The sequence below is a fragment of the Octopus sinensis genome, linkage group LG25, assembly GCF_006345805.1.
Source record: "Octopus sinensis linkage group LG25, ASM634580v1, whole genome shotgun sequence".
Taxonomy (NCBI): domain Eukaryota; kingdom Metazoa; phylum Mollusca; class Cephalopoda; order Octopoda; family Octopodidae; genus Octopus; species Octopus sinensis.
Genome location: NC_043021.1, coordinates 11,797,000 through 11,810,196, shown reverse-complemented (window position 1 = coordinate 11,810,196; position 13,197 = coordinate 11,797,000). Strand labels below are relative to the sequence as shown.

At 37.6% G+C, this 13,197-nt stretch overlaps 1 protein-coding gene across 2 annotated transcripts; it reads right to left on the bottom strand.

Annotated features, from left to right (window-relative positions):
• Positions 1-2,476: 2,476 nt before the first annotated feature.
• On the bottom strand, positions 2,477-12,806 carry LOC118767965. Of its 2 annotated transcripts, XM_036513487.1 has the most exons (3): positions 12,521-12,806; positions 3,011-8,201; positions 2,477-2,962 (listed from the first exon to the last, which is right to left on the bottom strand). In XM_036513487.1, exons 2-3 carry the CDS (start codon positions 7,986-7,988, stop codon positions 2,496-2,498), a joined length of 5,445 nt encoding a protein of 1,814 aa, XP_036369380.1. In that variant the 5' UTR covers positions 7,989-8,201; positions 12,521-12,806; the 3' UTR covers positions 2,477-2,495. The 2 variants fall into 2 exon arrangements, with proteins under 2 accessions (XP_036369380.1, XP_036369379.1); XM_036513486.1 differs by having other exon boundaries at positions 2,477-8,201.
• Between the last annotated feature and the right edge of the window lie 391 nt (positions 12,807-13,197).

The window sequence follows — 13,197 nt, the reverse complement described above, 5'->3', positions numbered from 1 at the left end:
TTCGAAAAAAATTTCGTTTCTATGTTTTTGTTTTTATGCTTTCGTTTCTCATTGTGTTCAACGTTTTTTTAAGATCCTGTACCCATATATGCATGTATATATACATATATATGTAGGTATATACATATATGTATATATATATATATATGCATATCTATCTATCTATCTATATATATATATATATATATAAGTCCCTACAAGTAGATGGCCCTGCTTGATCTGCAGAAAAGGTGTACGTAGAAACTCCATAAGATATACCTGGTATAAGTTATGGACACATAAGAGGTGCAGCAATATCAGAGGAAGGTTAACAGGGAGACTAGTTTCTGTGTGTAGAAGGTGCACAAGTACAGCTAGCACTAAAAATGTACAGAAAATAGACTCCATCAAATGCCAAGTTAATTGCTAGCTTCCATTATCTAGGTGACCAAGTCAGTAGTGGAGATGGATGCTCTGAGAGCGTAGCTGCTAAAATAAGTAAAGGCTGGGCAAAGTTCAAAGAGCTCCTACCTCTGTTGGTGACAAAGGCCTTCTCCCTCAGAGTGAAGGGCAGATTCTATGATGACTATGTGTGAACAGCCATGCTACACACCAGCAAAATATGGGCTAAGACTGCAGAGAACATGTAAAAACTTGAAAGAATGAATTTAGTATACCCCACTGGATGTGCAATGTCAGTGTGCATGTACGATCGAGTTTAAGTGTCTTTGAGAGAAAAGTTGGGCATAAGAGGCATCAGATGTGGTGTGCGAGAGAGACGACTGCATTGATATGGTCATGTGGTGCATATGGATAGCTGTGTGAAGAAGTGCCAATTTCTATCAGTGGAGGGAAGCTGTGGAAGACTAAAACTCAGAAAGACATGGGACAAGCTGGTGAAACATGATATTCAGACATTGGACCTCATAGAGGCAATGACTAGTGACTGAGACCTTTGGTGATATGCCATGCTTAAGAAGATCCATGAAGCCAAGTGAAATCATAGTTGTGGCTGTTGTCAGTGTCACACAACTGGTATCCATATCTGTGGCATGTAAAAAGAATTTTTTTTATAAATGTTCCTTCTTGAGCCATGCCAGGCTCATAAGCGCCGGTTTCCCAGTTTCAGTGGCATAGAAATTTCCCACCTGGATGGGACACCAGTCCGTCGCAGGATTACTCATTTTTGCCAGCTGAGTGGACTGGAGCCATGTGAAAATGAAGTGTTTTGCTCAAGAACACAATGCATCGCCCGGTCCAGGAATCGAAACCACAACCTTACGATCATGAGTTCAACACCCTAACCACTAAGCCACGCACCTCCACTTGTGGCATGTAAAAAGCACCTTTTGAGCACTGGGCTTAATGGAGGTAATGTGGCCGATGCCACTGTTGTGTAACTTGCACCTGTGTCTGTGGCATGTAAAAAGCACCTTTCAAGCATTGGGCCTCATGGAGGCAATGATTGTTCCTTCTCGAGCCATCCCTTGCTCATAAGGGCCGGTTTCCCGCTTTCCTTGGCATATAGGTTCCCCACCTGGACGGGACACCAGTCCATTGCAGATGAGCAGCAAGATGCAGGAGGAAAGAGTGAGAGAAAATTGTGGTGAAAGAGTCAGCAGAAGTTCGCCATTACTTTCTACCAGAGCTGCATGGAGCTCAGGTGTTTCGCTCATAAACACATACATCACCCGGTCTGAGATTCGAACCCGTGATCCCTCGACCACAAGTCCACTGCTCTAACCACTAGGCCATGTGCCTTCACATGGAGGCAATGACAAATGACCGAGGCCTTTAGTAATATGCTGTGCTTGAAAGAAAACCCGTGAAGCCAAGTGAAATCATAATCAAAGCAGATACGGGTGTCACGCAACTGGCACCCTCACTGGTGGCACAGTAAAGCACTCATTACACTCTCAGAGTGGTTGGCATTAGGAAGGGCATCCAGCTATAGAAACCATGCCAAATCAGACTGGAGTCTAGAGCAGACCCTCAGCCTGGTCAAACCATCCAACCCATGCCAGCATGGACAACAGATGTTAAATGGTGATGAGGATGATGATGATATACACATATATACACACATTAAACCTGCAAAATTAACAGAAAACTGTTACTTGGAGTTTCATGTTTCCATTCGTTGGACAGTTGTGATGAACACTTTCATCATGGCTGTCTGACGAAGAGGAACGTAATACTCTGAGCAAGGGTCTTGCGATAATTTTGCAGCCTTAATAAAAACATATTACTCTACCCTTGGTATTTGAGTACTATTTTTTTCCACTTTGTTTTCCACTTATGTACTCACATGTACACACACACACACACACACACATACCAACCTGCCAACATACATACATGTACACATGCTTTCATATACATATAGGCACATATACATTTGTGTGTGTGTGTGTGTACATATTAATGAAGAATGCAAAATGAATAGTTGATAGTCAGCAGATGTGGTAGCAGATATTTGTAACAACAACAACAACTGTAAAAATTTATATAGCTATTTATCTTTCATAATGAAAAAAACAATAAGACTGGTTTCCATGAACTGGTCCAAAAATTACAACAGAATTTTCAAAAACAGCAAGCCCAATAACATTGATGGCTTCAACATCATCCCCACTGAGGAATAAATGTGGTCTATCGTTAGGTATTGCATCTTCATTCTCTGAAGATATTTGATCTTCCCTTTCTTCAGATATTTGATCTTCACTCTCTTCAGATATTTGATCTTCACTCTCTTCAGATATTTGATCTTCACTCTCTTCAGATATTTGATCTTCACTCTCTTCAGATATTTGATCTTCACTCTCTTCAGATATTTGATCCTCATTCTCTTCAGATATTTGATCTTCACTCTCTTCAGATATTTGATCTTCACTCTCTTCAGATATTTGATCTTCACTCTCTTCAGATATTTGATCTTCCCTTTCTACAGATATTTGATCTTCACTTTCTACAGATATTTGATCTTCATTCTCTGCAGACATTTGATCTTCACTCTCTGCAGGTATTTGATCTTCATCCTCATCTTTAAATGTTTCTTGTATGCTATCCACAGATATTTGGTGAATATCGTTCTCTGAATCTGTTACATAAACATTTTCACCATGTATAGTTAGATCAGGTTCTACTTCTATCATAACTTTTAAACTCCTGACCAAATGTTCTCTGTAGAAAAGGACAGTATAGTCATAAATTTTTTTGATAACAACAATGTCTTCACAAGATGTGACACCAATTGCTGTGATTATATATTGCCCACAACACACTCGACGAATGTGTTTACAGGTGTCACCATAAATGCCAACTATATCTACATATGAAAACCGGATGTCAGCTCTATATACAGCACAACTAGATGCACACACAAGTTGATTGTCATTCTTTTTATAAATTCTATTGTAATATTTTTCGGTGTTGATGGTTTTTAAAAGGGAGAGATTTCTGTTGAAGAATGTCAGTTGTTTACCAGACGTGACTATGAACTGTTCATCAGTCCACCGACATATGTCTTTTGGTGATGGCTTTCGTTGTAGTTGTTTATGTTGAAGTACATCACCTGTTGTGGTAATTACTATGACAGTATCTATTTGCAAGAACACAGCAACATTAGCATCTAACATAATTAATTTCCGGATGTCATTGAAATCAACTGGTTTATCACAAGGAGGAATGGAAGCAGAAAACATTGCTGTTCTATATGGCATTCTCCGCACAGTTATTTGATCAGTCCCCAGCACACTCTCTGCCATATAATTACCATTTCTCGCCTTCAATCTACCTTTACAAACTATTTCCCCTGATTTAAGTTTTCGTTCTCCTCCTTCACTGTATTTCAACTTATTAATTAATTCATTACTGAATATTTCCTTGTTCGCTTGAGATGTAATGGAAGGGAAATGAAGACCAGAATCAAGCATTGATAATGACACACAATCCAGAACCTTCAGTTGGTCTCCATCAATCTTTATGCTATAATATTCAGTCAAATTAATATGCACACAACAGTAAATGTTCTCCACTTTTTTCCATATTGCACCGAAAGGTGCAGGACTTTGCCAGACTTTACGTAACACCAAATTTCGTTGACTTAGTTGAAATATTTCTTGTCTGTTAGGGACTGTAACCATTATATTGTTTTCTTCTGTAAAACATACACCACCAACTAAAGTTCGAAGATCTCTGTGACATAGAAACTCCCTATATATATCAAATATTTTAACATTGCCACTGTTAGCTTTTTCACACACAACTGTCCGTCCGTTGGCAGAGATATCAATATCTTTTACTTGAACAGGACAGTTGTCTGTTTGTAAACGAGTAACAGTGAATCTTTCGCGACTGAGGTTAAGCAAGCCTTCAACATACAAATTATTCATGCTGCGAAAAGTGTTAAATCCAACAAATCTTGGACCATTACAATTTAATTTTTCAATATATAAATCTTCTTTAAAATCCCTCATCTTTGAAAATACTTTTTTGTATTCGCCAGTCTGTGACAAACAGGCAATATAACCATGTGTATCATAACCATATATATCGCAAAACCCACGAAGGTACAGATAAGTGTCACCAATCCCCATGCTTTGATAATCAATATTAAAATAGTGATTAAGTGAAGAGAGACATTCACCATTACGGTTGACGAATACGACATGAGCACCAATGTTGACAATGATGTCATCATTAACCGTAACTGCAATATTCTTTATGTCATAGTTCATGTGTCTCACTATTTTATTGATTTTTATTTTTTTCATTATCTTCACAGTTGAATGCATTTCATCAATGTCAATGACAAACAAAGTATTTTTATCACCACTTCTATTACACACCAATAGATTATCGGAGAAGGAAGCAATACATCTATATACGTTTTTCATCCGGTAAGTTGTCACCATCAATGGAAAGTTCACTTTTAATGTCAGCAACTGGGAGCTGTTAGTTGTAATAACCAGTGTGTTTGATCGCCAGCGACACACATATCTAGGGACGACATTCGTTTTGACAGAGTCAACAAGATGACCGTCAAATGTTAATATCTTAATGTTTGCCTCACTGTCGTCAAATATTGCAATCAAGTTATTTTCAGTAATAACCAAATTCTTGTACACTAGCTTTTCTATGCCTTGGGAACGTTGAGGATAGGCCAAATAATGAGGTTTATCAGAAACTGTCAGATCCTCTACATGTACCGTTGAAGAAAACATTTCACTAACACAAATGTTTCTAGAAAATACATCTACCAAGTCAATGTGCATGTTAAGCTGATCGTTTGCCACATGATCTCTCTCCACCAAGTTATGCTCATTTATAGCAAACACATGACTGTTGTCTATCAGATAAACAAACATATTATCAATACATCCACCATAGAGAATGGGTGGAGGTTTGACTTGGGACAGTAAAACACTCGGGATCATGCTTCTCTTCTTTTTAATTCTCCTCCTCCTCCTCTTAGTAGTAGTAGTAGTCTTGTAAAGAAATACTTTTTCCTTAGCCACAATCAATACATTTTGCGTTTCATTTTCCACTGCTAATGACTTAAGTACAAAAGGAATAGTGATTGTAGAGATTACTTTCCCTTGGTTGTGGTTTTCAATCGATACAATGTCTAAATGTGAGGGTTTATCACAATAACAGACAATCTGACCTTCACCCAGCTTACGCACCTTTACATAAGGGTGGCTTAATGCTACAATTCTAACTTTCTTTGACAGGTTTCCTATAAGCCGTAATTGTTTCTCGAGGGGTAATGTGACACCTATTTGATTACAATCCCATTGGCATATGTCTGTTGCAACAGACGGCAAAGGTAACGTAGCTACAATATCTCCTTCATTACAAATGTATAACAAGCAGTTGTTGTTGATGTCAAACACCACCAACTGTCCATTTGAGAGATGATAAGTTCCAGCAATAAGAATTTTTTTATTTTCTTCAAGTCGTATATCTAAATTTCTAACGTAAGGGTTTTCAAAGTTTGAATAACAGCTGGATACATTATGATATTTGTGAAGAAGAACCCTACTCAGTTGCAAATCCAGTACGTAAACAGTTCCTTGGAAAACAGCGCTGTCAAAGCAAAAATTTGAAGGAAGTTTCAGCAGCCATTTCATTTCTCCAGTTATATTGTAACATGCCATCATAGACTCTCTTCTGAAGATAACATAAAAGTATAACTTGTCTGCAAAAATATAATCAGGATAGCCATTGAAATCAATGAGTCTTTTAAAAAGTTTTTCACCAGAACTTGAAAAAAATAATAGTCTATGTTCCCTCTTGTCTGCAACTACAAAATTAATTGGAGTCGCAGCAATGACGACATCACCATGTTCCAATGAAATTCTGTTTATAGTCTCAACATTTTCCTCCTTAATCAATAAGATATGTACCTCCACTTTGTTTTCACTAGTGGTCAGAGCTAAACACCTATTTGATACTATATGGCATATTTGACTATAATCACTACTGATGCCTATTAAATGCCCTTCAGTTAGTTGGGGGCATGTAATATATTGAAGTTTACGGTCTTCACGAAACAGGACAAGAAATCTATTTGAGTCTACTCTACAAAAGACAGACGGTTCACTCTCAAATGTTAAAAATATTTTACGAAACTGTTGCCCTTCGTCAATGATTAACATAACTTTTAGATCCTCATATATAATTAATACTGAAGAGGCTGACATGGGCAGAATCTTTCTAATGTTGTAAGGGTCATCAATGTAAATTTGGTTTTTCAAACAGGGAATGCATTCTTGTTGGTGGTTAGAAAACTGAGGCCAAAAATTTCTATCTGTCCTTATGGTATGTACAACACCAGCATAATCAACCAAAAGAACATTATTTGTACACACAGAAATATATCGAGCTTTTATCTTAAGTTCTCTCTGTGACATGGCACCAGTAGATGAAATCTTGTAGATGATATTTCCTTGTATGGCATAAAAATAGTTTTGATACACAGTGAGGTCTATTTGAATGTCAGTAGATTGGGTACTCACATGAAACAGTTGTCTGCCATCTAGATCGTAACAACTAATTATGTTTATATTTGCTGATGTCACTAAGATGTGATACTGTGGACCCACAACTATATTTGTAGGTATGTGTTTCAGGCTAAATTTTTCTTTGACTTGATTTTCATCCCAATCTACGATATATATTATCTTATCGAATAGTTCAGTACCTAGAAAGGTAGATTCTTTGAAATAAGAAATCTTATGGAAACCATAATCCAGTGTTTTCATATGACAACTTGTAGGGCTAATAACAAGAATTTTCTTCTTAAATGGAATTGTGGCCAACACAGAGTCTTCACCAATTCTGTCCATGTCTGTGATAGAAGAAGAACAACGTACAACATTGGAACTACCATCGGTTGTGGCATAACATATTGTCATCATATGTGATGAATATGTTACTATTCCACCATTGGTTGGGACAACATTTGATATAAAGTTGAGAGTGTCTTCCCCAGAAACTTCAAACTTTAATTTCTTGCACTCAACTGATGAAAGAGGGCGAAATTTAATCAATGGCTTCGGCATTGTGATGCTCTTGTGGGTGTAGGGATTGCTGGCCGTGTATATGTCAAACAGTCGCCCATGAAACCAGTCAAGGTTCTGGAGAATTAACTCATTGTTTTCTTTAGTATATTCCAGAAAGTGTTTCATTTCACGTTTGATATTTTTTAAGAAAAAATATCTGTCTAACCCCATACTTTGTATGTCATTACACTTCTCCTTTACAAAGTCTATAAACTTATCAATGTACTGGCCTTTAACTAATGTTCGAGTACATGTGATGATATGATAAAGAGATTGTTTCTTTAGTTTCTGTTCTTCATCAGCTTTCTTAGCGCTGCCTTCATTACTCACTTTACCAAGAATTGACACCTCGTTAAATGCTTTAGCACTAATTAACATGTTATGTTCTTTAGAAGGAATGTCGATAGCCAACATTTTGTTTTCTTCGTTAAACTTCGGCATTTTTGAAATGTTTAGTAACTTTTTTTTATATGAACTATATATATATATATAATATATATATATATATATTTTTTTTTTTTTTCTTGCTTTAGGTTTTTTGTTTCCTTCTCATCTTTCAAATGAAATTTATCACTGCTTCATCATCGTCATCAACATTTAACAACTGCTTTCCATGCTGGCATGAGTAGGACAATTACTAATTTCATACACAACCTGAAATGAAATCCAAAACAACATCCATTATTTCCGTTAAAATATTAGCTTCTCAAAACTTCATTGTTTCAAACAATTAAAATTGAAATACGCATTTAATCAAAAATATTTCTGATCCATTAAGATTGTTCTTTGCACTCACACTTGACTCTGATCTCTTCCATCCCCCGAATAGATCACTGAATTCTCTTCTTGTACACTATCTCTCTCTCTCTCTCTCCTTTTCCTGTGGCCTGCCCAAACACATAATCTCTCCCTTGCCCTCTCCATTCAAATGCATCACTATTGTAGAGGCTCATGGCCTAGTGGTTAGAGCAGCGGACTCGCAGTCGAGGGATCGCGGGTTTGAATCTCAGACCGGGTGATGTGTGTATTTATGAGCGAAACACCTACGCTCCACATGGCTCCGGCAGAAGGTAATGGCAGACCTCTGCTGACTCTTTCGCCACAACTTTCTCTCACTCTTTCCTCCTGCATCTTGAAGCTCACCTGCGACGGATCGGCGTCCTGTCCAGGCGGGGAACCTATATGCCAAGGAAACCAGGAAACCGGCCCTTATGAGCCAGGCGTGGCTCGTGAAGGAGGAGCATCACTATTCCTATGCTGTTACTGGTTTCTTCTTGCATTCCTCAAGCTCTTCAGCCCAGGCATCATTTGCCATCCTCAGCCGCTGCCATCCACCCTTCAACCCTGTCCGATTTGTATTCACATTGTTTACCTCTCCTGTTTATAAATAACTACAAATAGTGTGTACATATGTGTGTGTGTGTGAGTGTATGTGTGTGAGCGTGCACGCACACATGAATGTTTGGTATTGTAGAAGTATAACTGAATTATTGCACATAAATTTAAACAACGAATGGATCTATAATACTATACAGCATAAATATTAATACATCCACTTGGTTACTGTGATCGAGGAGCACCAAAGAAGAGTTACAAAGACTTCCTAAAGAAATCCCTGCTACATTCTTCACCACCAATGGTCAGTTCTTCAAGTAGTGATGGTATGACAAACAGAGACAAATACACACACATACAAACACACACACATAAAATACAAAAATGGGACAAGAACGCAAAACATCCAGACAGTCAGGTGATACAAAAAAGGGACAACAAAACATCCAGACAGACAATACAAAGAAAACAAGGACGGGTCATTCGGAGTTTTCTTTCCTCAGTTGAGTTCCGGATTATCTTTGCAATTTCGGCTGGTTATACTCGAAGTATAACCAGCCGAAATTGCAAAGATAATCCGGAACTCAACTGAGGAAAGGAAACTCCGAATGACTCACACAAATGGGTGCTGAAAAGTTGCTGACTTTAAGGGCATCACAAAAGGCAAATGGTTGGAGACCCAAACTTCCAAGTTCTTTTACAGGGCTTAGAAAAACTGAAGGATCGCTGCAATAATTATGTGAATCTGAGAGGAGAATATATTGCATAAAGTCATAATTAACTGATCCTCCTCTATTTTAGTTTACTCAAAGCCAGGAACTTTTCAGCACCCCATCCTATAGTGACAGCTGTTTAACCCTTTAGCATTTAAACCGGCCATATCTGGCCAAAAGTATTCTGCCTGTTTTATGTTCAAACTGGCCAGATCTGGTCTCTCACACCAACCCTACAATATCGTTTTAAAGATTAAGTTGCATCATCAAAATCTCAAAGCCACAAGATAATGCACGATTAGTTCAAAACAATGTGGATAAAAAAGCATTAATTTTGGCAGAATAATACGAACACTAAAGGGTTAAAAGTGAGAAAACTGATAAGAAAGCAATGAGTAATATTTGAAAAGTGTGCGTGCATGTTGTTCATAGACAGGGATAAGTTGACTAACTAATTGGGCGAGATATTTTCTGGTATACTATGAAATATGTAGGTCAAATCTTCATAAGACGTGCTTATGGACGTTCGGAGGAGAGAGAGAGAGAAAGAGAGAGAGAAGGAGGGAGAGAGACAGTGACAGAAAATGTAGATGTGTGCAATGTTTGTTTTTCACAATGTCAAACAAGTCATAAAGTAGAAATAGCCTTTTCTACTTATAGGCACAAGGCTTGGAATTTTGGGGGAGAAAGCCAGTTGATAAGACCGAACCCCCACCCCCACTCGGGCATGCTTTCTCATAATCTTTTTTATCTAAGATGTTTCGGTTGTGCTGCAGTTTATAGACTCCCCCATTCGTTTGTAACAGACCAGAGTGTATGAATTAATTCTCAAAGACATAAATCTGATAAATAACATTCAGGATTGTGAGAAGACATTTTTAATGCATTCTATATTAAAATGTTATCATCATCATCATCGTTTAACGTCCGTTTTCTGTGCTAGCATGGGTTGGACGGTTCGACTGGGGTCTGGGAAGCCAGGAGGCTGCACCAGGGTCCAGTCTGATCTGGTAGTGTTTCTACAGCTGGATGCCCTTCCTAATGCCAACCACTCCGTGAGTGTATTGGTTGCTTTTTACGTGCCAGGGGAGGCTGGCATCGGCCATGATCGGTTGGTGCTTTTTACGTGCCACCGGCACAGAGGCCAGTCAAGGCGGCTGCGCTGGCATCAGCCACGTTCGGATGGTGCTTTTTACGTGCCACCGGCACAGAAGCCAGTCAAGGCGGCGCTGGCATCGGCCATGTTCGGATGGTGCTTTTTATGTGCCACTGGCACAGGTATCACAGCTACAATTCCCATTTGATATTTATTTTGATGTTGATGTACTTGACTCAATAGGTCTCCTCAAGCACAGCAGGTGCTGGATAAAAATGAATAAATATTGGATAAAAATGTGGTGAGAGAAAAATATGTTTAAATATTTAAGGAGTGCTTCTAGTGTACTTTAAGTTAATTCTTAGCTAGTATTCCAATGGCAGCTTAGCAATGACTTCACCATAATCTTTCTTATCTAAGATGTTTCAGTGGGGTGAAATGCCTCATATCGGGAACCACTGCTGGGTAGTTGCCATGAAGACTACAAAACCATGACCAGCACGGAATTTTGTGAACAGGTCGCAGTCTTGAAGCAACGAAAATATTTTGGCAAATTAAATTTAAATTTCAAAGTGAATCAAACGGGTTTTGTGAGTTTTTATAATTTATATTTCGTATTTAGATTTGGTTTGCAAGATTCTGTATGTGAGTTTCTGTGTTAAAGCATATTCTGTTGTGTCTGGGGGGGAGAGTTATAACTGTTGAAAAGGTTGCAAGACGCAACAAAAATTTTATATATATGGAAATTGTCACAATTTAGTGCAACACTCTCTGTATAACGTGAACAAGAACCCCTCAGGGAGGGAGGTATGTCCTGGTGAATTTCTGTTTTGTAAGTATTGAAGCTAGTCCCTTCCCATTTGAAAAAATTTCCTCCTACCCACCAGTCTCAGAGACTCTGGAAATATAAAGAGGCATGGGCAGAGCCATTTCTCACTGTCAAAACTTTAAAAAAACTGAAGTTCAGTGAAAAATAACCAATAAATTATACAACTGTAAGAATGATTTACAAATATTGAATTTAATTTGAAAATTGGAAATTCACTGTAAACTACCGAAGATTTTGTATCATTAGCTGAACATTTGCATTCTTTAAATTTCTGTAAAATAGTTTTAACATAGTTTTCACAAAACTGTAATTTATATTACGGAGATATACTTGCATAGCAAGTGACCTGATCTGAGATTGTGTGCTGAAGCAAAAACAATTGCAGCATAGAAGGTGTTTATAAGTCATTCAAAAACACCCAAAAAACCATTAGGTTCACTTCAACATTTAAATTTAATTTGTCAAAATACTTTCGTCACCTTAAGAGCGCGACCTATTAGCATGGAATTTTGTGAACAGGTCGCAGTCTCAAAGCAACGAAAATATTTTGGCAAATTAAATTTAAATTTCAAAGTGAATCAAACGGGTTTTGTGAGTTTTTATAATTTATATTTCGTTTTTAGATCTGGTTTGCAAGATTATGTATGTGAGTTTGTGTGTTAAAGCATATTCTGTTGTGTCTGAGGGGGGGGGGAGAGTTAAAACTATTGAAAAGGTTGCAAGACGCAACGAAAATTTTAGAAAAATAAAAAAGAAACAAGGGGAAATTTTACCGGTGAGTGTGTTGAATTATAAGGCACTAAAAAGAGAACAACTCTCCCCAGACACAACAGAATAATTCATATTATTTTTTGTAAGTGCAAACACTAGAAAGTGTTTTTTTACAGTTGATAGTATGCAAAAAATACTAATTGAAAAATACCACAAAGTTAAATATAACAGTGTACTTATGTTTACATGAGTTCTAATTAATTAAAATAATTATGAGAATAACATTTACCTGAGTCAGTGATTGGGTTTTGATGATTTTAGTCAGAACGTCTCACTGTCTCAGGAACGTCTTGCGAATTGAGTTCAGCGAAATAGCAGCATTTAAATGATTTGTTCTTTGTTAACGTGGGAAAAATATGGTGCGACGTACTTTTACGGTTAGAGACAAATGGACAGAGAGAGAAAGAAAGAAAGAGATATATATATATAGTGTGTGTTTGTGCAAACGTGAGGCAGGCAAACAGAAAGTGTGTGGGGGTGTTATGAGGTACTTAAACCTCATTACTTTCTTTTTCTTTTGAATTTTCAGAAACTTTCTGCGAATTTGTGTTCGACACACAGGAATTCATACGAGTTGGAAAAAAAGTTTTATTTCTTAAAACTCCGCTCCCCCCGCAATAAATTCTAAAAGTTCCACTCTTTTTCGATTTATTTTTTAAAATCAGAATTTAAAATACGGACTGTCCGAATTTTTTGCTTAAATGCCACCAATGAACCACCGTTGGGTGAATCAACATTCCATTAAATGTGTTTATTGAAAAACGTCCAATACATATGTCAAGGTGACGAAGAAACCAGGAGGGTTATCAAGGTGGCAAGCTGGCAGAATCTAAGGTGGCAAGCTGGCAGAATCATTAGCGCACTGGACGAAATGCTTAGCGGTATTTCGTCTGCCGTTATGTTCTG

Excerpts from the sequence above, each read along its gene's own strand:
- LOC118767965 (XM_036513486.1), bottom strand. The coding sequence starts at position 7,988 with ATGCCGAAGTTTAACGAAGAAAACAAAATGTTGGCTATCGACATTCCT.